Source organism: Coturnix japonica, chromosome 34 (assembly GCF_054131305.1).
Source record: "Coturnix japonica strain WE chromosome 34, WE-NBRP24, whole genome shotgun sequence".
Lineage (NCBI taxonomy): Eukaryota > Metazoa > Chordata > Aves > Galliformes > Phasianidae > Coturnix > Coturnix japonica.
In genome coordinates this window covers 6,172,799-6,199,375 of record NC_140696.1, presented here as the reverse complement: position 1 = coordinate 6,199,375, position 26,577 = coordinate 6,172,799, and the positions used below count along the sequence as shown (strand labels likewise).

Below are 26,577 nucleotides of genomic sequence, written 5' to 3'. Positions count from 1 at the left end.
CAAAATGATTCTCCTGATGATATCCATGCTTCAGATTCTTTTTATTATTATTATTATTATTATTATTATTATTATTATTATTATTATTATTATCTCTTTTTGTTTGTTGAAAACTTCCAAAATGTGCTTCAATCAACTCCTGAATCCCACAAGGGGAAAATATCACAGTTCTGTGCATGTTCTTTAACGGATATAACCACTGCTCTGAGAAATATCAAGGCACAAACTCTTCTAGAAAAGGAACCATCAATCTGCTGGATGAATGGCTTCAGTATTAGAGCCATGACTTGTGTCAGTTCGTTGAAAATACACCCAAATTTGACCTAGCTGTGAGCTTTTGCAAACCATGCCTTGCACTTACTAAGGAGAAATTTGTTAAGGAGTTTGGCAGCCACGTTTTCCAACCAGACGCCATCACCGATAAGGCAGACAGAAAAAACCTCCCTTGGAAGCACCAAATTAACTCCTAATGCCCACACAAAGCAAGGCAAAGTGGGACTGTCTGGAAAATCTTCACCCTGACATCTCTGTTCCTTAAGTGTTTGACTTCACGAATGATTAACCTTATAATAGAGTGGGAGGTAGAAATGTCTGTAAATATAAATAAGCTGGACTCTGGTTTACATTAAAGCTTCCTTATAGCACTCTGGAAGGATTTATGCCACCCAAAGGCCATTCTACATAGCTTAAATGTAATGCCAGTGTGAGCATAGCCACAGTGTGCTGTATTTCTTTGACAGCAATCAGTAGCGTTGGCTGACGCCAGGGGCCTTTGGTCCCCAGTGCTGAGTGAAGGCCCAAGTTGTTGCATTTCAGTGAGAATTCTTAGGAAATCACTGATTTAAAGGAAAAGTTCAAGAAGAGTGAAAGGCACAGATGGAAGATGCTTCCCTTTTGGCTCACTGTACCGTCCAAGTCACCTCTCTCAACAAGCAGAAGCAGACCAAAGGACCATCTCCTACAGAGGGGAAGGCAGCATCTCTACCATGTTCATGTAGGCAGATAAGAAGAACCCAAGCAAACTGTGAGAGATGGCCCAACCATACCTCGACTGGCACGTCCCATGCACATGTTGTCTGGTGTTACCACTTCTTGCTTGATCGTGAAGTAGTCTGTCTGCAGGGATTCTGTCTGGACAGGGTCACGCAGGATGACTGAGGGATAGTCGTTCTCGTACTTGAGGGACAGAAGCTCTTCTGAGCTGATGGGATGGAGGGTCTGGTAGGACTCAGTGATGAAGCTGGGCTCAGAGAACTCGGAGGGAGGCACACACTGTGCGTGCTCAATGCCATAACCTGTTGGCAAGACGAGAGGTTTAGAAAGCAAAGCAAGGAATCCTTGTGTGCTGCAGAGACACACCTAGGGGGTGGCCCTTTTATGCCTGGAAGCACAATAATGGTAACAATCATTGGGACTTACTAATGAAGTAGTCTGAAGTATAGCGGGATTCTGGATACGCTGTATTCACTCCATTTGCTGGGTAAGGTTTTGCCTCTTCTGCAAAGAGAAAAGGAAGCAGCTGTCATATGCCCATAGGCATATCGTGCTTTGCAAAACACGTTGTAATGTGGAGAGGTCTAAACTTCCTAAAAGGCTCCTGTCTGGGTTAAACTCGGACATTTCAGGACAGCTGCTTTCCTGGAAAACTCTCCATTTTTAGGCCAGGTAAATGTATGGAAGTGAGTAATGCAGACCAAAACCAGCCCCTACAGCATTAAATTAAAGCCACTTCCCAGTGTACACAGCACCTTTCACCCTATGCCTGATGAAGGCAGAGGATCCCATCTCAAAGCTTTGCCATCCTCTCCATTAACCAGCACTAATACACGCTACACAGAGTACATATGGGCAGCAACATCACAAATGCTGACCTTTCTATAGGCGTGGTTCACTGGGAACAAGCAAGCATCGCATCAAAGCAGGCTGCCCACTTTCCACTGCTCTTTCCAAGCACTTTGCTGCTCCCAGCCTCAGCTTTGCTTTCCCACCTAAAAGCCACACTGCTCCTCCTGACCAGTTTTTCTGTTAACACCTTACTCATTCCAGTACGGCACGTGGGCAGAGATACCAGCATGGGAGATGTTCTTTACTTTGCAGAGGGTAACAAAAATAAAATGCACTAACTAACGCTGGGTTATATTTATTTCTGCTGAGGCTGTAGAGAAGCAAACTGAAGATAACGCACGTTCGTTTGCAAGGAGCCTAATTCTGGCCTTCTCTCCTGGGGACTGCAGGGTGGAAAATATCCTCCAACAAAAGGAGGTTTTGTGCAAACAGAGAAACCTAATGAGAAACGCTCTTTTTCTCCCCACAGAGTCTGCCAAGGAGCAGGGAGGGTGACCACAGGGAAAGAGAGCAACCTTCAGCTAAGCTTACAGTCAAGCGGAGGGCACTGCTGACTGCTGGTAACTGAAGAGGCTATTTTAGGAAGAAATTTGGAAAAATAGGCCCAAAAATACCCAAATCCATGCAGGGAAAAGTCGCCCATCTGCTGCCTTTTTTAAACCCTGAGCAGGCTGTGGTCCATGAGTCACTCCCTCGGAAAGAGCTCACAAGGGGAGGAGTGTTAGCAGGAGGGCAGAGGGGTCACAGCCTGTCCCAGCACGACCCTACACAAGCAGTCACACCACCACAGGTAACACCAGGCATGTTGGTGTTAGCCATCACCCTCAGCATCACCAGCTCTGGGTTATGATGGCGAGTGACCGGGTGACGGGTGCCAGAGGTGAGGACTGGTGATTGGACTCTATAGGTGAGCCTATGGGAATAGTGATCCCTTCGTGCTTCACATCTCCAGCTGCAAAGCGGAGAGAAACTTCTCATCTCACATGGGGAGAGATGTGCTGTACAACACCAGCACAAGAGAACCCGGACTTGACTGGGGCCTGAAGATGTAAGACCAGTAAGATGAGTCTCATGACTTACAGGGAAGAGGAATTAGTCCTTGGAGTGAAGCTGGTTATTTCTTGGAAGCTCTTCTCAGTTACTCTCCAAATAATTTACAGATATTGCCCCTCTGGGAAATGTGTTAAGAACCCAACATCCAATCTACGGCTCAGACAACTTAAGCAAGAAGTGAAGTCACCAACAAAACTGAACACAGAACGGGGGTTTCTTGGTTCCCAGAGCTCAGTCAGTGGTGCTGAGACAAAGAAATAGTTCCATTTTTTCCCATCATTTTCGAAGAAAAGCTGCAATAGGTACAAAGTTCCTCTCCATGCCTTGGGAAACCGGCATGAAGAACAGAGCTGGGAGCAGACCCAGCCCAGTTACAGCACATTGCATCCAGTGGGTCGCAGGAAGGCAGAGCTGTGCTGCAAGCCATGGCTTATAGCAAATAGAAATAGGACTGACCACAACGTTTTGCTTTGTTTGGTTAAACTGCATGCTGTTGATATAAGCACTCATTAAAAATCATGCAGAACGAGAAGAACTGAATAGATACAGAGTCAAACAAAGAGCAGAAAAACAGTCTGTCGTACCCTGACCCTGGGAAGAGCCGTGTTTACCTTCTGCAAACCACAGGTAGCAGTAAAATTAGTAATCAGCAATTAACATCCATTTGTCAATGGTTTCCTGGAAGGCATAACTTTGTTCCCCCTCCCCTTCCTGCCACCAGCACAGGCCTATGGACAGGCACGCAGGGTCAGCCCAGAGGCACTGGGGGTGTTCCAGGAGAGCACGTAGCACAGAAAAGAGCTACAGGGGATCATCTATTAAAGATCTTAAGATTTCACTCTTAGGGAACCATCCGAGTTGGAAAAAGCTGCACACCATCAAAATTAACATCCAGAATCAACGTGTGACACCCCCCCACCCCTTGCAAATGAACTAAAATTAATGCTCTCGAATGCTTGTATGCAGGCACAGGCAGACATGGTTTGTAACATTCCCTCCTGTGTGGAATACGACAACATTTAACTAAATGCCATTACTCTCATTAGACAAGAAACAAAAGCCGTTTCCAATTGCAATTGGGAAGTCAGTGTGGGATTCTGGTGATGTTGTTGTACCTTGCTGCACTGGAGGAAGCAGTAAAATTCACAGCAGGAGCTAAATGAACTGAGGAAGAACGCTTTGGAAAATCCCAGCACCATTTCCAGGCACCCTACATGAACAGGGTGTTCCCTTCCTCTTTCAACAAGTGCCAAGATTTGCATTGCCCACTACTGGCTGCGATGCCCACTTGAAATCTTACGGGAAAACTGAGCTTTCAAAGCTGCTCTGACTGGGACTGCAGCCCAAATAGGATGTCATACCCTTTCAAAAAGCCCATAACCAGAGTAGCCAGGAACACACGAATTATCCCCTTCGGAGATCCCAGGACTCACCTTTCTGCAAGATCTCCAGGTGTTCCCAAAGGATATCACCCACAAAGTCGGGCGCTAGCTCCAGGAAGCACTCCTTGCCCAGGGCGCAGAGAGCAGCTCCGTTCATGCAGAACTTCTGGAAATCCACTCCCTTCAGGCTGAATTCATTCACTGCCCACATCACCCAGTCCCGCACGTGCGTCTCTGTCCACTGCTGGGGATCTGCACCAAGGGGTTGAAGAAAAGATCCATTAATGAGCAACTAACAAGGGATTGTAGAAGAGTTCCGTTAATGAGCAACCACAAGCCTTTTCCCCTGGAAAACAGGATACATCTCCATCTATCCCAGTGGATAAGCACCTGCACAGCCTCATCCTCTAGAGACTGAAAATCTGTTGGCAAAAAGGCAATACATGGTGGGGAAATGCTATACCCAGAGTTTAGATCAGCCATGTTTGCAGACATATTTCATAGCAGGAGTGAGCTTTGGGACTTATTAAAATCCTGGCAGTTCTCTGACCCCTTCTCCCACCCACTCCTTCATCTTGTTGCTTTCCCCCCCATTATCAGCCTCTTGTAAAGCATCCCAGCTGCTTCTCTGTACAGTGGATGTGATTTGCAAACACAAGTCTTGCAGTCTCAACAAAGCTGCAGAGCAGTCTGGCAGTAGAGGTTATCTCACTTTGTTAGCAGGACAGACAGGCTCAATCTGTCAGATGGGTGCAGTCTGCAAGTGGTACTGAAAGGTTCTGCCTGTAGTTCTGGATTGTTCCAGCTTGAACTGCCAGGAAACAAGACAGGACCACGGGACGGGCACCACGTGTTGCTGTGGGGAAGGACATCATGGTGGGGGATATGTCCTCTGTGCCTACCGCGGCTGCACTGCTATCTCTTACCTTTGGGGATTCCCAGCCTCTGCTGCTCCTTTGCAAAGCCGCTGAAGGTGGCTTTCAGTGCCTGAGACATCATTTCCTTGCTGCTAGGGGTTAACAAAGGCACATCTGCACATTCCATGTCTGAAAACACCACAAGAGAAAAACAACCATAAGGACTGCACATAAGCTGCTGCCCATAAGCCATGTTTGGCAAGTCAAGCTACATGGTACATGGGGCCTCCCGGTGAGCCAGCCATGAATGTACTGCTGGAAATTTGATGGTGATATCAAAAACCATCACAGACAACAGATCACCCTGAATCAGCATCACCCCAGGGTTCTGAAGCCTGTGAGATAGCTGGGCCATGAGTCCTGTACAAGACTGAACAAGAAAACGTGAAAGAAAGCATCTCTGAACTCCTGCTCCAACGCTGGGCATCCTGGCCCAAAGCAAGATGGAAAAGTCATTTTGATGAATTGCAGGCAATCCTAGAAAAAAGTAGGGCCACAGCAGGATGAGGCAGGATGGAGAACGGGCAGAAAAGCCATTCAAGGATGGGAGGGAAAACAAAGAGCTGGAAAATCCCACATGAGCACAGAGTTACATCATGCAAGGCCCCGGCGCTCCGTGAGTCACCGAACAATGCGCAGCCGCCCCATGGGATGCATGGGGCCAGGCCAAGGGCCTTGGAGCTAGTCCTGATGAGAAGCAAAGGTCTGCCTTCCTTTCTTTCCTTTCACTAATTTATTTGGAAGGAGGTGGTAATTTGTAGCCAAAGAGTTCTATAAACAAAAGCAACCATTTGAAAAAAAAAAAACCAACTCAATCTGAATAAAGGTTTTGGCTCCTTTTCACATACTTCAAACATTCCTGAAAACCATCATTTGTGGTGAAGGAAAGCCTCAAACATTCACCATCTCCAACAACTGAACTTTGTCAGTCTTGTTGTAAATCCTCTGCCGGAGGCCTGTCTCACTCTGCAGCCTATCAGCAATTTTTCAATGAAAACTGTTCTCAGTGGAAAAACGACAAGAGCAAACTTTTGGATGTGAATGTTGGAAGCCCCAGTGCTTTCTGTGCTGTGCAAAGCCACCTTGGCTTGCTAGCATTCTGAATTAAGCTCTGATTTCATACTCCATACAGCCTCAAAGTGCTTCTCTCTCCCAAGGATCACTAAGAGCATCCCGAGTGCAGCCCAACCATCCAGAGCTGCTCTCCTGCCTTCATCTTTGCACCTTTCACCTCTCACCCCAAGCACAGATGTGCAAAGCCATCCATGTGTCCAGCTCCCAGCCCTCACTGCTCCACAACCCAATTCCCTTTGCCCAGGTAGCCCCACTCTCAGCCCCACTGCCCCATTCCTCCCCCAGCCCTGCTGCAAAAATCAAGGCTTTCCTGCCACATCAGGACCTTCAAAAGCAAATAACACTCAAAGGCTATTTGGCAAATTACACTTCATTATTTACTGGATTTGGCTGAGGAGGGCACGGAAAAACGAGCAGGCACCCTGCATATCTCTGTTCTCCATCTGCTGGCTTTGAGATAACACTGGGAGAAAGTGGTTTGGTGCCCTTTTCCCTTCATCCTCATGTTACACGTTAATGCTCTGCTGGCTGTGCTCTGTGGTTACAGGGACCACCCATGGATCCGCTCCCTCGCTGCTGCTTCAACAGCAGCACTCTGCTCCCTGGCCATGGGAAGCTGAGTCAGAGGCAAGCTCAGAAAACGTTTCCAACCCCATTTTGCACTGAATCACTCACAAAAACCTGCGCACAGATGACCTCCTTAGGCAAGCCACAAGCAGGGCTTCTGCTCATGCTCAATTCTCCCTGCTGCCATGCAAAGGAGCATCTGCCACTGATGGCTCCATGCGTTTGAGTTTGCACAGAGCCAGTGAAGCAGTTTTTCAGTAGCACAGGACAGGGTTCTGGTTGCATGGGGTGAGCACCAAAGCCAAATCAGAACACACATTTCGAGGCTTCTCCTTTAAAACAAGATGCATCAGGAAAATTTAGAATCGAAACCCTTTTTTCTTGTTACACCATAGCTACTGCTTAAAACTTCTTCAAAACACAAACCAGCCCCAAAGCCTCACACCTGCAAATGTCTGCAGAAGCCTAATTTTAGTCAACAGCATCCCACCTCTATAGCAGAGCTCATATGTGCAGCATTCAATGGGCTGGTGAAGCTGTATGTACGTGTTCGTGGACAAGTCCTGGCTGTGTGATCTGAGTGGGGACAGTTTTTATTTCAATTCTGGCTTTGAGTGATGCTAAATGTACTGAAACGTCTCTCTCTTTGTTAACCCCTGGGAGCACAATGGGTTTTACCTGCCCTTGACATGGCTGTGCTCTGCAGGACCCTACAAGAGGACACAGCCATGGTGCTGTCCCCGTGCCCGCAGCACACACCCGCCTGCAGCTTGGGGTGGGCAGAGGTCAGAGCAGGGCAGCATTTTGGTAACAAAAGCAGGCCGGGCTTCGCTCCCCTGGTTTCAGTTTTCACTGTCATCTGAAACCCCTCTCCAAGATTTTAATCAAATCTTACACAAATAAAACGTCCCCTTTGTGTACCTCCTGCTGCCCACAGAGTGCATGCAAAAGCATGCATGCATGCACACAGGCGAGCTCGGAATGCACCAAACCCAGCTGCTGTACCCCAGCTTCGTTGGGCAATTTCATATCCAAACCTAAAAACCAAGCGTGGACTTGCATTGCAGGCTGGGGTTGCTAGATGGGTTTTACAACACCCATTAAAGCCTCATTGACATGGCTTGCATGTGCAGCACGCTGCCGAGATGCCACATCTCCTGCTGCTGCCTCTGTACTGACAGTGAGCAGCATTTGATTTTCCTCCTGGGAGACCAGGCAGGGTACGATGGTTTGGTTTTTAAACACTAACAGGAGTTGCAGGCGCTCTGGAAAATTATGCCACATCATCTCCAGCATCTGTAGAGCAGAGATAAGCAATTTGCCTTACACGGTAGGAAGGCAGAGGGATGTTGATGCGAGTAGCTGCAGCTCTGCAAAGCAAAGAGAGATCTGGGGGCTTGAAGACTTCCCAAACCCAGAGTTTGTTTTTCCTCCACCTCCTTCATATCCCTGGGGACCAGATTTCAGAAGGACACAAGGATGGCAGCAATCCTGTCATAGCCAACAGCCAGTATTGCATCCCTATATGGCTTTTAAGCATGAGAGGATCCACACCAAAGCCACCATCCCAGATAACTAGTGATGGGATGGGAGATAATGCCCTCAGGTTGTGCCAGGGGAGGTTCAGGTTGGATATTAGGAACAATTTCTTCTCTGGAAGAGCACTGCTGCACTGCACAGCTGACCAGGGAGTGGGGGTCACCATCCCTGGGGGTGTCCCAGAGCCGTGGGGATGTGGCACTAAGAGACATAGGCACAGTGGGATGGGCTGGGGACCAAAGGGATCCTTACCAACCTTAATTACTCTATGGTGGCACAGACACTGTGAGAAATGCACAGAGGCCAACATCACCAAGTTCATCTCCCAGACAAATTCCCATTCTGCTCCCCACAGGCTCCACATGTATAAACTATTTCTATGCATCTGATCTTTTTAAAGCACTACGATTTACAAACTTCAGGGATTTTGACCTTAAAATGCAAGAGACTCTGCTGCATGTCAAAACATTAGCATCTGATTGCATAAGCAAAATAAATGGCAGTCAAGAAAAAAGCTGGAGGACAGGAGCAAAGTCATTTTTCTCCCTAATTTCCACTTGGAGTCAATGCCCCCTTTAAGCTCCCCTCGGCCACTCACTTTGTTTCCCATCAAAAGCCTCAGTGTGTCCTTGTTTGGTCCCCACTGTTTTACACAGTAGCCTGCGTGTAGATGGATGCCCAGCGGGTCAGAGCAGGGCCAGCTGACCCCACAGCCCCCCTGCCCCTGCTCTGCTGGATGCACACCAGGTCAGGAACCCAGCACGCCATTCTCAAAGGTAAAAAGCCTCCAGGGACAGGGACTAATCCCACAGTGTTCTGACATCACAAGGATGTGGGACACACTGACTGCATGGGATATAGTGAGGAAAAGGTGCAAGTTGGCATTGTGTCAAATCAAGGAAATAATCACTCTGGGACAAACAGCTGCATGAATGACAGCCCAGATGTCTCAGAAGAGCTCAGCCCTTCAGCCATAGCTGGCTGAGATGCTCCTATAAGCACCCATGTATGGCTCTGCTGGAAGGCAGCTGCAGCCAGGTCAGAAAGGAGGCTTTGTCCCCTGGGACCATGCTCATGATGCCAGCTTCTGCCACCCCAGAGACATCCCAGTGCTGCCCCCATGGCCCTATTTGCCTGTGATGGATCAAGAGGAGCTCCTCAGGGGTTTAGGAAGACAGCCAAGGACTCTTTTGCTCTCTCACCTTCCCCTGTGCCACCAAGCCGCTCCATCCCACAAGGAGCTTACCACCACCCATCACACGGCACACAGGCTCTTCCACCCCAGGAGCCAAGCAGGGCAGGGTTAGAGATGGGGAGGCTGAAAGACAATTCCCAAAGTCTTCCAGCTGGCAGGGTTCAGCTGAGAAACCTTTCTCAGGAAGAGAGGAGGCTGGAGAGAGGGGGACCGGGAGCTGAGACCCTTCCCACGCTCCCCAATGGGGCACAGCAGAGGCGCCATCTCCCACATCTCTCATTCCAGATCCCTTTCCCCTAGGGCAGATTTGCCTTTCCCAGGTGCCCCCACACAGCACTGGGGCAGGAACGCCTGGGCAAATAACCCCAACTGAGCCCCACTTATTTAGGCAGGATTAGGCAAAAATTTGTCTGCACTTTTGAACTGTTTTCACAAGCGCAGCCTCTCACTCCCACGCAGGAAGCAGAAGCGGAGCCGGCCTGTTCCAATTAGGGCTCCTTGGACCAAAAGGGCAGCAAAACTCAGGGGAGAAAAGGGAAAAAAGAGGGAATAGAGGGGAAACTGGGGAGGGAGGACGGGCACGAGGAGATGCTGGAGACGGAGGGCACTGAGATTTGTACCCCTCCCGCAGCACCTCATCATGTTTCTCTCTCCCAGGCCTGGCACGAAAGAAAGGGACTGACATTTGCTATTTTAAATTTTAAATAAATACATTTTAAAAAAAGAAAAATAAGCTTTTTTTTTTTTTTTTCTCCCCCCCTTCAAGTAGTGAAAAATAAATACTCTGAGATGAAAGCGGGGTTTGAAGAGAAAAACAAGAGAGGAAACCAAAAGCCCGCACTGCTTAGCGCTGCAAAAAGAACAACAAAGCCAGCTTTCTTCCGGCATTCAGCAGCTTTCTTATGGAGATGCAGAGTGCCACGGGGGCGAGTTCTCCCACTAAATAAAGGGCCTGGAAACTTGTCCTCACTGCACGCAGATAAAAGGGTTTCTCTCGAGTTTGTACTTGGAGCATCACAGGGAGCAGGGAATGGGAAAGGTTAAGAGGAGGGTGGGACCGGCTGTCAGGATGCTCTTGCTGTTCAGCCCTGGGCTTTAGGATAAACTGTGTTACCCATCATGTAAAGGGTGTGAGCTACTCTGGGGTGTGTGGGCAGGGCAGCCGTGCCCACAGCCCTGCAGCACCCTGTGCTCACAGCAAAGCCTCCCAGGGCTGCATTTCCAAATGCTCACCAAAAAAACCCACAAAATATATAAGAACATCCCGGCCACCACCCCATGCCAAACCTGGGACAAAGGTCCCTCTAGTCCACAGGGTCATATCCCCATAGATCACATTCTTACATACCATAGCACTGTGTTTCATCTCACCAAGACTTATTTTGAACAGGACCAGCTTTGCAGCAAGAGAAGAGAGGAACATGGAAAATAGAGCAATCAGTGCTGGTTTTGGCTCGTATCTCTTGGCAATAGACCAGGCAGCAGCACTGACAGGTGAGAGGATGCTTCACCACCACCCAAAAAGCAGCACCACCACGCTGACCCCGCCTGCTGCCCGTGCTTCTTTCCATTCCCTCAGTCACAGTTTCACGCTGTGGGTGTTGGATGTGGACCCTGGGAAAGCGGCATCCCCTGCACTCACAGGGGCTCGCTCCTCCCTGGCGTTTGCGGGGGAGAAAAGGGGGAGAAGCATGAGAGAAAGCCCTGGATTGAAGCTCAGCAAAACCACAGGGCTTGAGTCAATGCTTGTTGCGATGATGAGAAAGTTTCCCCAGCTCAGCAGGCAGGACGGGACCCATTGGCTATGGAATTGGAAGCCAGGCTTCCCCTGGTGCAGGGCTTCACTGCACCCTCCTTATCTCAGCTGCTGGGGGGAACATGGATGGAGCAGAGGGAGCACCAAGGACCTATAGTCACCTCTGGGCTTCGATGTGGCCACCATTTAACGACACTCACCTAAATTATGCAAAGCAGCCAGCGAAGACAGCAGAAAGGTTTTTCCACCGAGATCTCAGTGGTTTAGATGCAGCAACTCTGCTAACCCAGCAAGCCCCCTGCAAACAAGAGCCCATGAATCAGCTTTGCAACGGCTCCTCTCACTTCACATCTGTGAGCATCGCTGCTGAAACCTTGTGTGAGCCCTTCCCAAAGGTGCAAGCTGCAGACACCAAAACCAGCATTGTGCACCTCCATGTGTCCTGGCTGGGAGTCTCTTTTATGGGTGGCCAGGCCCTTCTCACCCTGCTTTCCCATATAGACATCATATGAGCCACTGATGATGGGATGAGCATCTCATTTATGAGCTGGTTTTCCTCCAAACACTCCTTCACAGGGCAGGATGCTCCCTACCTCCAATGAAACTGCTCTCTTCTATAGGAAATACTTCCCCTGTGATAATTCACTCTAATTCCCACTAACTGCTTTGCTAAATAGCTCTAATCCCCACACACAGGCACACAGACACTAATGGAAGAGCAGAAAGGGCACAACAAAGCCTGTAATGGACACCCAGCCCTGGCTGAAAGCAGGTCAAGTGTAAATAGCAAAGCCAGGTCACGCCTGTAGCAGCCACCTCACACCAGTACTTGAGCTCAGGGAGATGCTCCTCCGCAAACAAGCAGCAAAAACCCAGCTTCTCACACCCTGAGCCCCAGCAGCAAAGCTCTAATTGCTCAACAGCAATGAGAGGGGGGGAAAAAAAACCACCCTCCCCAAACCCAGTGATACTGACTGAACAAACAACCAGATATTCATTTGCTTCTTGGATGGCTGCCCGAGGTATTCGAATGGCTCACGCCTGGGCCCAGAAGCCTCTTGAAATTCCTCGCTCTCTGCTGGTTAGGCTGGAAACCCTGTGAGGTTTAATGGCCCTTCAGGTTCACACAGCTGCAGGAGCCCTTTCCATGGCAAACCAAGGCTGGGAGCTCTGGGGAACAAATAGTAGCTCTCGTCTCATACACCCAACATATCCCTGCAGGAAGCTGCTGCACAACTTGTGCTGGTCTCATCCCCATGGTAATGCCACCTGGGACACCTCTGCTGCGGTGACATGACAGAGGGTTCATCCCTGGAGCAGGATGCTCAGGCACCACATGCCATAGCATGGTTACTCAGGACTCCGAGAGCACACACAGGTTGGATCAAATCCATACATAACCCAGCTCTGTTGCCTCCATCCGCTCACTCTGGTTGCTACAGGATGCACAGCACTGCTGCATTTCACATGACAGCCTCCCAGAAAATGGCCAGCAGTGATTTTGCAAGTCAGAGTTGAGGTTAATCGGCAGTACATTGTGTGAGGAAGATGCTGTCAGGATAGGAAGTGTGAAAAGGGAAGGCTGAGATATTTTGGCAGGGCTGTCCCCCCGCTGCAGGGATATAGGCCAAAGAGACTTTTGGTCATTCTTAGGTCTTTCATCACCCCACAAACAGATCCCAACCCACCAAGCCTGTTCAAGCACACCTGAAGAACGTGCTGTGCCAACATTCTGTAAGCAGCTATGCATGACCTCACAGCTGGAAATGGCTTCACTGCATATCTGCGGTCACACAGAATGACTCTGTGCCCAAATGCCATTTGTGCTGTCCATCACCATGACACAACACACTTCCCATCAAGATGTTCTGCATGGATGTCCCTGCTGCAGGGACTCCACTGCCAGACCAGTCCTAAAAGACAGCCGGAGTTCTCTTGGCCTCACAATGAGATGAGGCATGCAGCCACTCAGCCAAGCCCCTCCTTTCTTTTCCTTCCCCTCCAATCTGTCCCAAGGAAATCCCCAACCTCCACTTGATTATTAGCCCAGCCCAAGTTCTGTGTAAACCTTGTGTGCTGGCATCAGCCCTTGCCCGCAGGCTGCATCGATGCCACGTCATGCCAGACACGTGGGGACCACATGGCAGGACACAGACTGAAGTGCCCCCCAGCCAGGATGACGCTCAGCCCCAGACTATCCCTCTCCACATCAAAGCTGCTCTCCTCCTCTCACCAGCTCTCTCTCCATAAACCAGTACATTTGCTGAAGCAGGAAGGACTGGACCTGCAATGGAGAGCATGTTGGCAGTGCACACGCAATAACAAGTGCCCATGGGTCATGAGCAGAAGGTGCCTCTGACAACATCCCTGGAACACAGGACATCTCCATGTGATGCACTGATGCAGAAAACACTGAGTTGCCAGCGAGGAAGGCAGCAGCAGGTCAGCTCCTGAGCACACACGCTGCCCGGGGCAGCAGACTCTGGGGGTGAATCTTGCCACATCGCTCCGCAGCTGCAGATTCCTGCCTGCTGCCCATCCCACCCCACCTCCGCAGCCTCCCCAGCCAACCCTTAGCTCCAGGGCAGCTCCAGGCAGACACAGAGCCAAGCCCTCAAGAAACCATTGCTCAATGCAACAGTGCAAGTCGCGGCGTATCACATCCCTGGTGGATTGCACCAGGACTGCCGCTGCCTCACCACAGAAGGCCTGATTTCTAATATCAGCCTCTTTTTTTTCCCTATGCAGTTGAGAGTGTTTCAGCTCTGCTCAGCAAGCAGAGGACACGTGGAGGAGGACAAGGCATACAGTCACCACCAGGTCCCCATCCTGCTGTGTCACCTCATTCTACTCTGCCTCCATCACAGTACATGAGGATGCCAGGTCTGTCCTTTTGCATCAGTCTGAGCTGCCCAGCTTTGCAGTTCCAAAAGCGGGAGAGGAGAGATGGCCATATTTCTCTTTCAAATCAAACAAGTAATTGCACAGACTTTTGCAACCAGATTAAGGTTGGGAGGTCGGAACGCGGCTGGTAAATCTCAGCACTGGTTGCTCTAAATTACATTAAACCAAAGATAGTCAATCATTGTAATCAACAAAGTTATTGCTAACTCTGTAGAACAAATAGCCAGCTCTGCTAGCTGCTGACAAGAGAAGCAGGTAGCACAGCAATCTGTACACCTCTCATCCCCCTGCACTGTGTATGGATTTACATCTCTGCAGCACTGGGTGTACTTCTGATGAAGACTTGCATTTGCAAGCACACTGATGGCTCTGAAGGTATCATATCCTTCCTGCAGGTCACAGATATACACAACAGGTGGACTGTTTTCACCTCCCCACACCTGGTATCACCCCCAAAGGGGGCCATGGATACAGCTGATGACCTTCACTTTAGATCTGGACCTTTTCTTATCATGTGCTGTAGGAGGAGAGGGAACCACACTCAGCTCCTCCAAGGATGGAGGTCAGAAACAGCCCTGGGAGATAACCTGGGAAGCAAAACTCTGCAGACCATGCTGGACTGCCAGACCGACTGCATTTAACAGCATCCCAGGAACAGTTCTCTTTCTGCTGTTATTGTTTGGAAGCAGACAAGGAAATAGTGGATTTTCCCAAGCACAAGAACAGCCCTGAGATTAAACCTCCTTCATGCTTTTCATCAGTTTTAGATACCAGGGCTCCCGAAAAGCAGACTGTGCTCAGAGCTCTGCACCATTCAGGCTGCACTGTGAAGCCTCCAGGTGATCAAGCAACCCCAGTGAAGAGAGCAAGAGCTTTCCCAAGCGGCCCCAGGAAGCTTTTCTCTTCCAACTCTAACTTCTAGGAATATTCCCACCAGGGACCAGGGCAGCAGTAGGGCCAGACAAGCCTTGGGAAGAGGAGGAAGGTGGGAGTGAGCAAGGGAAAGCAGCCAAAACCATGCTGGGCTGCCCCATTATCTTCAGCCATCTCCATCCCAGCACCAAGGGCTGGCCAGGATGAGGATTATGTCACCTATTGGCCTCGGATGGGACAGCAAAGGGCTGGCAGGGATAAGGTGGGGGGCTGGGGGTGCTCAGAGGAAGGCCCAAATTTGGAAACCTCCACACAAGCTGCAGGGATGGGAGGAGAGAGGCTGAGATGCTCACAGCCCTCGCATCCACCCCATGTGCAGCATCCGGAAGCTATTAAGGAATTACAGCCTCGCTGGCCCTGAGCCTTCCCCGGCAGAAGTGCCTGGGAGCAGATGGTGAAAGGGCTGATTGAATTCGGCTGCTCAGGCCAAGAGGCTGTTAGGAGAGATGCAAATGGAGAAGGGAGTGGGGGTGTCGTTCGGCTACTCGGGAGCCAGGAGCCCTTGCCAGGAACTTTGGGAATCCTCCACTGATTGTAATGAGCCCTGGGATGCTGCAGCTTTGGGCTGGGTCACTGCTCCTGAGCCATGATGTGGGTTGACGAGGCTCCCACCCATGGAGCCAGGCTGCAAAACTGAAATGTACATAGAGCAACCTAGTTCAAAACCCCAGAGCATCCTCTTGGGCAACAGGGAAGCACAGGGCACAGACCCCAGTGCTCCTCTCAGAGGGAACAGGGCTCAGATGATGATCACTGGGGAAAAGGTCTGGTAAGATAGGCACATAGTATGGAAAAAAAGAAAAAGTAGGCCAAAAAGCATGAATAAATAAGTCATCATTGGTGCCATTTGAAGGTAAAATTGGTGCCTGCAGCCAGCAAACACCGAAGGAAGATTCCAAATTGCCTGCAGGCAAAGGAAGGGTTTTAAAAACCCTGGGAAGTGGGGAAGAAAAGGGATGAATGACCAAAAAAGCAACACAAAGCCAAGCTCTGGGCTCCCTGCCCTGGCAAGTGGCCCCACACCCCCATGCCCTGGGGAGCAGGCACTGGTTCCAGAGCCCCACGGTCTCAAATCTTTCTTTTTTCCAAGCAAATCCTTCTCTTTTCCAAGCAAGAAACTTCCAACAACTCCCCCAGGCTGGCCCCGCTCCCCAAAGTTGGGCAATCACGAAGCTCGTCAGGGCTCTGACGAAGGCGCAGGCATGGAGAGCTCCATGACCGTAAGGGGATCTTTTTGGAGCAATCTTTTCCGAGACAAGTCATGAGGTTGTTTCTTGCCTGGAATTTGCTCCCACGGCTCCCATCGGCCCCTGATTGCTGAGTCAAGAGATCGCTGGGCTGTGCCCTCCAGATGAGTAAATTAATTGCCCGGGGGGAGGAGGGCAGGGAGGGGACGGTGAGCACGAAGCAATGACTCTCCGGCCCTGCGCACGCCTTGGCAGCGGGCTCCACTGCTGCTTTGCAATGCATGGAATTAGTCACTCCATTAGCAAGCACGGTTACACACAGCTGTTTAAAGGCACATTATCCCTATCCATCCCTTTTGCTTTCCTTCTGCATTTCTTTTTTCCCCCCCACACTTCCTTTTTTTCAAGCATATCCACTGAATACTCGGGACCAGCAGCTCCCAAGGCAGACACTACCCAGAGATGCCAAGCAGCTCAGACTCACCCAGCCCCACTTCCCCATCCCTGCTGGCCCTGTTGATGTAACCCATCCCTCTGCCGGGTCACTCTATAGGATCCATATGGTAACGGCTGCTCGGGGTTGAGCTGTTTGAACGCAGGAACACGCGAGAGTCATCCAGCTCGAAGGCAGAACACACGCATGGCCGGGGCCTTTCAAGTCTCAAGCCAGCTCCAAATCTGGAGCCGCTTAAAGGGATGGAAAACAGCGCCAGTGACTCAGTGCCCCGCTGGGCCACAGCTACCGTGACAGCCCTGAAAGCCCATTGCTGACGTTGGAAAGCGAAACTTTCCCAGCCCTGTGGCGGCACTGAGCAGCCCAGAAGTGGGGACATCACAGCGAGGCTGAGCCTGGATCTCTCCATATCCCATCCTGGAGAACATCCCAAGCGATGTCGTGGGGATGGAGGAGTCCTTCTCCTGTCCAGCTGCAAACCAGGAGGAACCGCACTTGGTGACCTCAGCAAGCTGTCCGGGGAGGCAATAGGCTACGTAACAGGCCCTGAGTGTTTTAAAAGAGAAAGCACTTGGGATTGTGTTGGGAAACAGCTTCTCACAACGCTGTGTAAAACATGCCTGAACTTCACGTGCTCCACTGTGGCTTTTCTTTTAGCTTTTTCAGCTTTTACTGTCGCTTCTGATGGTGGTTCACATTTTTGGTAAACAATTTCTCAAAACTAAAAGGTAAAAAAAAAAGCAATCTTGCTGTTTTTCAGCTTCCAGAGCACTGACCAAAGCGGAGCGGTTTTACACAAACACACGCAGTCAACCTATAAAACAAAAACCTTCATGTGGGTCAAAAAGCCACATTTTGATTACTGTGATAAATGATGCTAACAGGAAAGAAATAAAAAGCAACATGAAACAAAGCTCGGAGCACTCCCAGTGTCTGGATCCAGTGGCCTGTGCCTCAGTTTCCCTACATTAAACCTTGCCCTGCCCACTGTTGGTGTCAGAAGTTGGGATCAGCACCCCCAGAGTTTTAGGGCTGAGCACCCAGTGTGCGTTGCGACGCACAAACAGCCAAGTCCTGCTGGTTTGCTCCTCTCGTGCTCCTCAGCAGCCATCTGAAGAATGCCCTGGAATCGTGTCAAATATTTTAAATGAGATGGGGGGGAGAGGGGGCACGGGGCGGGGAGCAGATTGGGGGGAGCGCTCAGCTTTGACTCAGTGTCTGGCTTCTTTCATCAAACTCACATTCCTAATCATGCCATCACCCTCCGGGAAAGTGCGACAATGTACATAATCCATGTGGAGCCAATTTAAAATCCCCTCCACGGAAGAAAATGCATTTCATTCATTAACAAGCTCCGAATGCTTCACTGGGGTGAGGAGCCGGCCTCAGCCATCCCAGCTTACCCATATGAGCAGAACCACATCCTATAGGAGAGCAGTCCCTCATGAACCCATGCACGACTCATGGCTCAGCCCACTGCACATGCTTGTTGAATTACATTGGGTCTGTATCCACCTGAGGTGGATGGATGTCTCTGCTCTTTCTGGCATCATCACAGGAGAAGTGGAACATCTGGAGCCCTGCCTCACTGAACTGCACAGCTGAGTGCTTCCTGCAGAAAGCTGCTGTCTTGCTACGTCAGCCCTATGCTTCCATCAGGCATCCTGGGCAAAAGGGAAGCCCTCCACCCAGCATTAAACTGAAAAGTTGATTCAGAGGGACTGGGGCTAAAGCTCCAAGCAGCCATTCAGCCCCTGGCCTCTACAAGTCATCTGGCTGCACAGAGCTGCCCATGGGCATCCGCAAGCAGCACAGCTGTGACGGAGCCCTCCCCACACTGCCCAGCACCTACAGCTACATCAAACCACACGCGATCTCCAGTATCCTCCAAAGCCTGACATCTCCCAAAAGGAGCAACAGAAAAAGTGCCTTTTCCTCTCTGGGATAGAAAGCTGCTCTTTATTCCATGCATGTGCAAGCTGCTGTGCACTAGCAGGATATTTTCCTGGTGGGCATCGCTCCACAGAGAGCAGATGCAGGGTTGACCAGCACAGCATCCTGCCTTCTTGTAAATGCACAGCAAAGCTGGCGCGTGGTGCACAAAGGCGCTGAGCAGAGGGCACCAGGCAGCAACCGCAGCTCGAGACGTGCCAAAAGACTGTGCATGATCAGCAAGATCAGGGAGGTGATGGGGGAAACGTATTGCGTGGTCGTGCCCAGACAGACGTCGTCCCAGCGACTTGACGCCGCTCAGGTCACCAAGGACCAAACCAAGGCTCAGACTGCTGCCAGTTGAGCAGGGGTGAAAACAAAACAACACACAAAAATGCACAGTTTCATCTCACAGTGCAGACAGGAGGAGTGCTGGGTTTGCTCCCCACGCAGAGCTAAATAAGCCTAAAGTTACTCTGAGCCACCCACTGCATGCAAAAAGAGAGCAGCACAATTTTGAGCGCTTCTGAATGTGAGCACCGCGAGCTTTGCTGCCATCTGAACACACGCTGCTTGCAGAAGCTCAGGTTTTGCATGCAAGCATTTGCAGTTTGCTAACGTTACAAGCACATGCTCTCAGATCCAGCAGTTCTAGATGTGAAGGCAGAGCCCCTGAGCAGAACTACTGTTTCTTTTGCCATCTCTCTGGACCCAGCACTGAACCCACTGGACACGAGCCACTCCCCCATTCAAGTTGATATTCATGCAGATAAAGAGTCTTGCAGATTTACACATTTTCCCATAATTACCACCGGAGCCTGAAGCAGCCACAGGCACAAACCCTGGAAGCTGGGATGCAGACAGAGCACAACTCCAGACCAGGGGCACGGAGGCAGCCTGCAAGGCACCCAGCCCACAGCAGAGCTCTTATCTCCGCAGCCATCTCCCAGTTTTGTCATCAGGAGGAGCAAATTCCAAGCAAACCCAACAACAGCCACTTCAGCTCAAGCCAAAAGCCTCTTCAGGGCTCAAGTGCCCCCGCCCCCAAATTCCACTGCACCTGGGAAAAATGTAGAAGCTTGTAGGAGAATCAATAAATATTTATTGTTAAACCAGCAGTATTTTGACTGGAGATGTAAGCATGGCTCGATGCCAGTGTAACCAGAGCCTCTTGGCCAGCACTGCAAACAAATTTGCTTTCTGTATCTAGTTGGGAGATTATAAACTACACAGTGAAGGGGAAAAAAAGAAACACAAGGCAGCGAGCAGCTTAGTCACGGAAGAGGAACAAAAGAGCTCAGATGTATAACTATGTCGTGGGCTAAAAAAAAAAAGGGGATGCAGGGCCAGTTTTTGGCTGTGTGACAGCTGCACCGTTTATATCAGCTGCAGATCTGTCCCACCAGCTTCTGCAGCAATGAGGCTTTCTCCTGGATCGGAGCATCCCTGCCTGCAGAGGAACTGTGCTGATATGGATAAAGCAGCCCCGAGCACACAGCCAGGAAATAGGTTGGAGGAAAGTGCTGGGATCTCCAACTTGACAGTGCAAAGTTTGGGCATTCTCTGCTCTCAGGAGTTCAAGCAAAGCACATTGTTCCTGATTTCATTGCTTCAGTTTGCCCCCTGGCACCTTCCTACCCCCACAAAAGTCTTTCCCCGAGCTGAATGTGAGATGCCAGCAGTTTCATCCTTTCCATTCATTCCAATGACAGTAGTAACAGTTATCTCCCTAAGTCATGCAATTTGCTGCCTCCAGGCAGCTCATGTGCTCATGCAAGTGCCAGCTGATGGTGCTGAAAGGAAAAGAATCCCTTTAATTGTCTGCGACAAATCCACATTGGTTTGTTTTTTTCCTTCCCCCAAATCCCACCACACTGCAGTCACTCCACGTGGCATCCCTGCTCATTTACAACCCTACTCCATATTCAGTCTGCTCTTACATGTGCCAGAGATAGATTTGCTCTCACCAAAACTCCGCTCGGTGACACAGAGCTGCCCCCAGCATCCAACTGCCACCTCGAGGTCTAACTGCAGGGTTTGGACTGCTAGAGGTAAATGGGAGCCTGCTTGGGCTGAGTCTGCAGAGCTCAGAGACTGCCAGGCACAATCTTTCCCAGCTGATTTCCACATCCACCCTGAATTCCATCTCCAGACAGGGAAATCAACACCTTTGAACCCTAAACTTGGACCTGGTGTTTCCCCAGCTCAGCCATGCGATGGATCAATCCAGATGGATATCTCCAAAGCCATCTCCCTGGTAAAAGCCAGCATGCCAGTGTCCCACCAGGGAGCACAGGCACTGCCTGCCAGCAATCCGTCATGCATTCAGGCCAGCAGATCCCTTAGCTCCCTTTGGAGCTTATTCCTGCATGAGACTGTGTTATCCCTTCATTTTATAAGGCTCATCAAAGCATAGCACACCATAATTACATGGCAAATTAGAGGCCACTTCGTGTAACTGTGCTGTAATTGCACAGTTGTTACATGCTTTGTGGACGGCGTGATGAAAACGTGGAAGTAATGGGGCTCTGCTCCTCTTTCTTGGAAATTCTGCTCTCTGGACCAAAGTTAAAAGCACTTTATATCCAGGGATGCACTTCAGGGTGTGCATCCCCAAAGGAGGCCATGAAGGAAGGGCGCAGAACATCACAATCAGAAAGATTGCCCTCTTTCCAGCTCTTTTCACATCTTTATTCTTCGAGCAGACACAAGTTGACACTGAACAAACTGGTGACAGCCAGGGGCAGCCCCTCCCTGCTACGAAACTATCGTCCCCCCATCCCAGCTGGATACCACAGTGATGGGCATTTTGTAAGCGCATAGAAAGATAATTGCTTTTTTTCAACTCAAATTCTCACCTCATACAATCAACACTGAAAATACTGCGGGAGCCCGAAGCCCTCATTTATTGAGCATCGCCCTCGGCTGATGACTCGTGCCCACACAGAGCAACCTACAGGCAAAAAGGATCTCTCACCTTTGCTGTGGGTGTAGAAGCAAAAGCATTTAAGAAGATGATTGCCAGCATTATCCGCTGCCCTGAGATCACCGAGATGCCAAGAACGGCAACTGACACCTCTGCAAGGACCAGCCCCGTGTGGGTGCTGTGCAGAGATAACCCATCAAACCCATCTCTGAAGAAGAGCGATCCCCCCCCTTTCTATTCCTATCAGCTCCCTGTCTGACTCCCCCGAGTGGGATTCTGCTGCACACATACATAGACTGTGTGGGAATTAACGACTTGTGTTTGGAAACTTGTGCTTTCTGAGATCTCATCTGAAGGCTGTGATGAAGAAATGCTCGGGATTGTAAAGCACTTTGCCCTTTCCCTGCAGTAAAGCACAGCACAGGAGGGAACCCAGCAGATAGATTTGCTCAAATACAAGCTCCCTCACTTGTGTGCACTAAAAGTGAAAGCAAAGGACAAGAAGAGATAGCCCTGGCTCCGGGAAGAGGAAGCCATGTGCAAATCCTACATCCCAACATGCACCGTGCAGAAGCTGTCTGCTTCCCTGCAGCCATCGCAGCAGGAGAAACCTCACTCATCCTGTTGGAAATATCCTCAATAATTTTTGGTCAGGACGGTATCTCTGATAAAAAGCAGTTTTTATTCGCGATTGCAATGGCGGGCGCCCTGATGGCAGAAGCACCTATGGACATGATGTTACAGTTTTTATACCTTTTCTCCCATATGTTTTCCCCTCCTGTTTCCCCTTTGATTGGGTATTCCAGGTTACAATTTTACTCGAGATTTGCATTACGTTCCGACATTTGTTGATTCCCGCGTTATCTTGTGATAGTCAGTCGCCATCCCGCTGGTTTTGTTTCCAAGATGTCTCGGTACTCTTATTGATATGTTGATTTCCTTCTAAGCTTCTTTCATTCTGTCCCAGAGACTGTCGTTAAACAAAAAGCCTGGAGTGGTGATTCCAGTCCTTCCCATATCTCTCCAGGCACATCCTTAGGTATGGCATGACTTGTAGGTTTTACAGTGTATACAACAAAAACGTTAAATCATATATTATTGCTAGTTTATACGGTTATATCGTTATTTTAACTTATCCTCTTTGGATCTTTTATCACTCAGGTCCTATTTGTCCAGCACCAAAAGTAGTTTTATTTCAGATAGCTGGACAGACAGGAGCTGCGGTCTTTATAACTATGATTTTTACCTAATAACTATAAATTTCTTCACTTATATATTCATATTTTGTTCTAAATGCAGAAACAACATTTGATTCCCACAATCCCAAACATTAAACAGAGGGAAGGGCTCTTGCCAGATAAAACATCACCCCCGGGATGCCACCCACACACAGGCCAGTGGAAATACATGCCTGTCTCACAGCTGGCCCTCAGGTACATATGGGAAGAGCCCAAATGGATGGGTCCTATCAGGATTTCACAGCCCATTCCTATTTCTATGCTGGGCAGAAAGATGCCCACCACCAAGATGCACCCAGAGGGAAAGGAGGAAAGAAGGGAGTGGATGCAAAGCCCAGCACCTCTGCCTACACATCACACCCTGCCCTGTGGGAAGCCCCGGGGCAGCAGGTCTGCAACTTAGTTAGCAAGAAATGCAGTTATCTCTCAATACTGGGAGTCCCAGTGGCACACTGCCAGCTTCCAGCAAAGGCTACAGGGCTGCTTTAAACTCTGACCACAGAGACCAAACAGAGCTCTGCAGAACTGAAGGAAGCAAAACTGATTTGCAGAGGGCAGCGTTTACCAGTTGCAACGTTCAGTTCCAGGTAGCACTGACTTGTGCCTAGTTTGGGTTCTTCCCTCAGTGGATGAACTTAGAAATATCCACGATAATAAAGCTGGTAAATTCGGTCTGTCAACCCATTGGTGGATCAGATACATATTTGCAACTAAGACCGTGTTATCATCCACTCCTTCATAGCATTACAATGAACACCCCCTCCTCCCACCACTTGCATACTAAAGGAGACCACTATGGGGTACTTTGGCTCCTGACCTCACCGCACTCAGATGTTCTGGCTGAAAACAGCAGGGAATTTGGCGTTGGACACCCTGTAGAACTTCACATCCCTTTCGAGTTATTTTTAAACCCTTTGGACACAGTGCAAATCCCATCCCATTTTTTGCACACCGAGGCTGTTACGCATGTGGGTCAGAGCAGGTTTTTGTTTGGGGGAGAAAAGGGGATGCTGTAGCACAGCCAATGCATCTCTGCAGCTTTACAGGGCATCCAGCACCTGGCACATGAAATACTTTACACAACCTGTGCCTGTTTTGGCTCTCTCTGTCTAACATTAAACCCTATGGACACGGTAGAGCAAACCTGCTTTACTGCCTCGCTGGCACATAAAGGGATGAGTGGCTCATCTCAACCAGGCCATATCCATTTCAAAGGGCAACGGGACACATTTGATGGCAGATTCCACAAGATACCAAGGGCTGAGCAAGCAGGACCTCGGCAGCGGTCTGAAATAGACTGAAGCAGAGAAAGTGTGACATCCCCTATTTGGAGCATTGCTGGATGCCTGAAACAGAAGGCAGCAGCATCCACACTCCCTCTCTCATCGTCAGTCCCAAGCACACAAGAAAGCTTCAGCATTCTCTAAAAAGTTGCAGGGGAAATGAGGTTAAGCCAGCTAATTGACAACATTGACCTTTCTGGCTCAGCGTTAACGCAGCCACCAAAACAGAAGCGACTGCAGCTGAAACCGACAGGGAGTCAGCTCTTTTTTACCTTTTTGGTTTGTGTTTCTCAGCTCTCTTCCTGCCAAAGTTTAAACTTTGGGTCAAAGCTAAAAGTTGGTTGCTGACATAAGCTGCAGAAGAGCTTTAATTGAAGAAAACGAACTGAAGGCAGCACGAAACAACACGTCCTCACTTGAGGCAAAAGGCAGCTCCATTGATCTGCTGCTCAAACACCTGAACAACAAAGACTCCTCAGTACCCGCTGCCACCCGTACTAGGAGATGTTTAAATTTAAACAGATATTTGGTCTGATTGGAAGACAAACAAACCCTCCCAGCCCTGTGCCCATGAGCCAGGTGTTCCTTCCCATCCCATTTGTTTCGTCTACAAGCAACAAGACAGCAGTCGTGACCTGAAGTGTACAGACAAGCCTTGGGTAAATGTAATTTCAATCAGAGCTGTAGGAAACGGGCACAAACAGAACCTCAGCTCTACCAGAATTTCTCATTTAACCTGCTTAGGTACTTTGGAAATTGTCCTCAGCATCCCCATAGCGACTGGAAGCCCTTCAGAGCCCACACAGAGCTCAGCTTTGTTAGGAGCTCTGAAGCCGCTGTGATCCCTGACTGGGTCCCCCACGGATCACACAGGTCCCCCCACACACCCAACTCCCTGCAGCTGATCCCATACACACACACCCTCCTTGATCTGGAGCGCTGAGTATCAATTGGTTCCCACCCACATCCCCAATCATATCACTTGGTGGTGATCCCCAGAAACTTATGGAATGGCAAAGAAACAAACATACAGCTCTGACCTGATTTCCTTCGGTGTACCAAAGCACAGAGGGAATATTTGGGGGGAGAAAGGGAGCAATGGGACTGTGCTTAACCCTCCCTTGGAGCCACAAGGCAGAGCTGCGCCCCTGCAGCCTCTGCACCAGTAATGCCCTGCTCGGCAGACAGCGCTGTGAGACCAGCACTCCTTCTGATAGGAAACGTTCAACTGGCAGCTCTGTGCAGCCAGCACAACTTAGAGCTAATAGAATTTAACAGAAAAGAACAAACAAAAAGCGCGCCTCGTGACGGTGACACGCTGCTGCCTTCCCGGATCGCTGCAGCAGCCCGTCCTCCCCCCCATTTCTTCGGGGAGGGATGAAAATCAAACTAAGGAAAGCAGAGCCGCGGGTTCTCCCGATGAAGAGGCGGTGCCGGGCCGTCCCGCTCCCCATCCCGGCCGCTCTCGGACCACGGGGAGGGGGGGGGGATCCGCCCCACGGCCAAAGCTGCGGCCCCGCCTCGCCCGTTCGCTGCCGCTCCGTGGGAGCTGCCCCGATCCCACATCGCGCATCCCACCGTTGTTCATCCCGTGTCGCCCCGCAGCGCTGCCGGCACCGAGAGGAGAGCGGGGTGCGGCGGTCGCTGTGCGGGGCAGGGAGGGGAAGTGTTCAGAGCGCTCCGAAGTCAACTTCGCGTTTATCCCGCCGGGCAAAGCCCGAACCTCAACCTTCCCACGGGACCCCCCCATATACCGCACATCCACCCCAAACCTCCACCCTCGAGGAGGCGAGAAAGGATTCCCCGGGACGCGGGCGGCTCACCGGGGGACGGGAAGAGATCGATGTCCACCTTCTCCGTCTTGATGATGGTCAGGGTGGGCTTCAGGTCCACCGCCGCCTTCATGGCTGAGGCCGGAGCGAGGGGACCGGGACAAGGAGCTGGGGGGCGGCTGCTGCGCCGGGGCAGCGGCGGCCGAAGCGCCTTCCTCCTCCTCTTCCTCCTCCTTCCTTCCTCGCTCTCTCTCCCTTCTCCTTCCGCGCTCCTTCGCTGCCTCTCCGCTCCGCCTCGCCCCCCCCGCCGCCGCCGCCCGGCCGGGCTGAGCCGAGGGGAGGGCGTTGGGGCGGCTGTGACAGCGGCGGGGAGGGACCCGGCTGCCCCCGCCCCGGAGGCGGCCCCGGACCCGGCTCTGCGGGGAGCGGAGCCGGAGCTGCCTCGGGGGGCTTTGAGCTGCGCCTTGAGGCACCGCCAGTCCCGTTTCCACGCGGGGAAAAAGACCTCGAGGTGCTATTTTCTCCCTATTCGATGCCCTGAAGTGTCAGCTCATGGGTGACAGCGACGCTCTAAGCACCGCTCGTGTGCCAGCAAAGAGGGCTAGTTCGGGTGGGCTTTG

At 50.5% G+C, this 26,577-nt stretch overlaps 1 protein-coding gene across 4 annotated transcripts in view; it reads right to left on the bottom strand.

Annotated features, from left to right (window-relative positions):
* The window catches only part of ETS1 (ETS proto-oncogene 1, transcription factor), a 64,548-nt gene that overhangs the window by 13,819 nt on the left and 24,152 nt on the right, over positions 1-26,577 (bottom strand). For 2 of the 4 annotated variants that reach the window (XM_015884071.3, XM_015884070.3), the window contains exons 4-7: positions 5,207-5,326; positions 4,332-4,532; positions 1,420-1,497; positions 1,047-1,295 (exon numbers count right to left, since the gene is read on the bottom strand). In XM_015884071.3, the coding sequence (XP_015739557.1) occupies positions 1,047-1,295; positions 1,420-1,497; positions 4,332-4,532; positions 5,207-5,326 (648 nt within the window). Of the gene's footprint in view, positions 1-1,046; positions 1,296-1,419; positions 1,498-4,331; positions 4,533-5,206; positions 5,327-26,008; positions 26,250-26,577 lie in introns of those variants that run through there. The other 2 variants (XM_015884072.3, XM_085526070.1) reach the window with 2 other exon arrangements.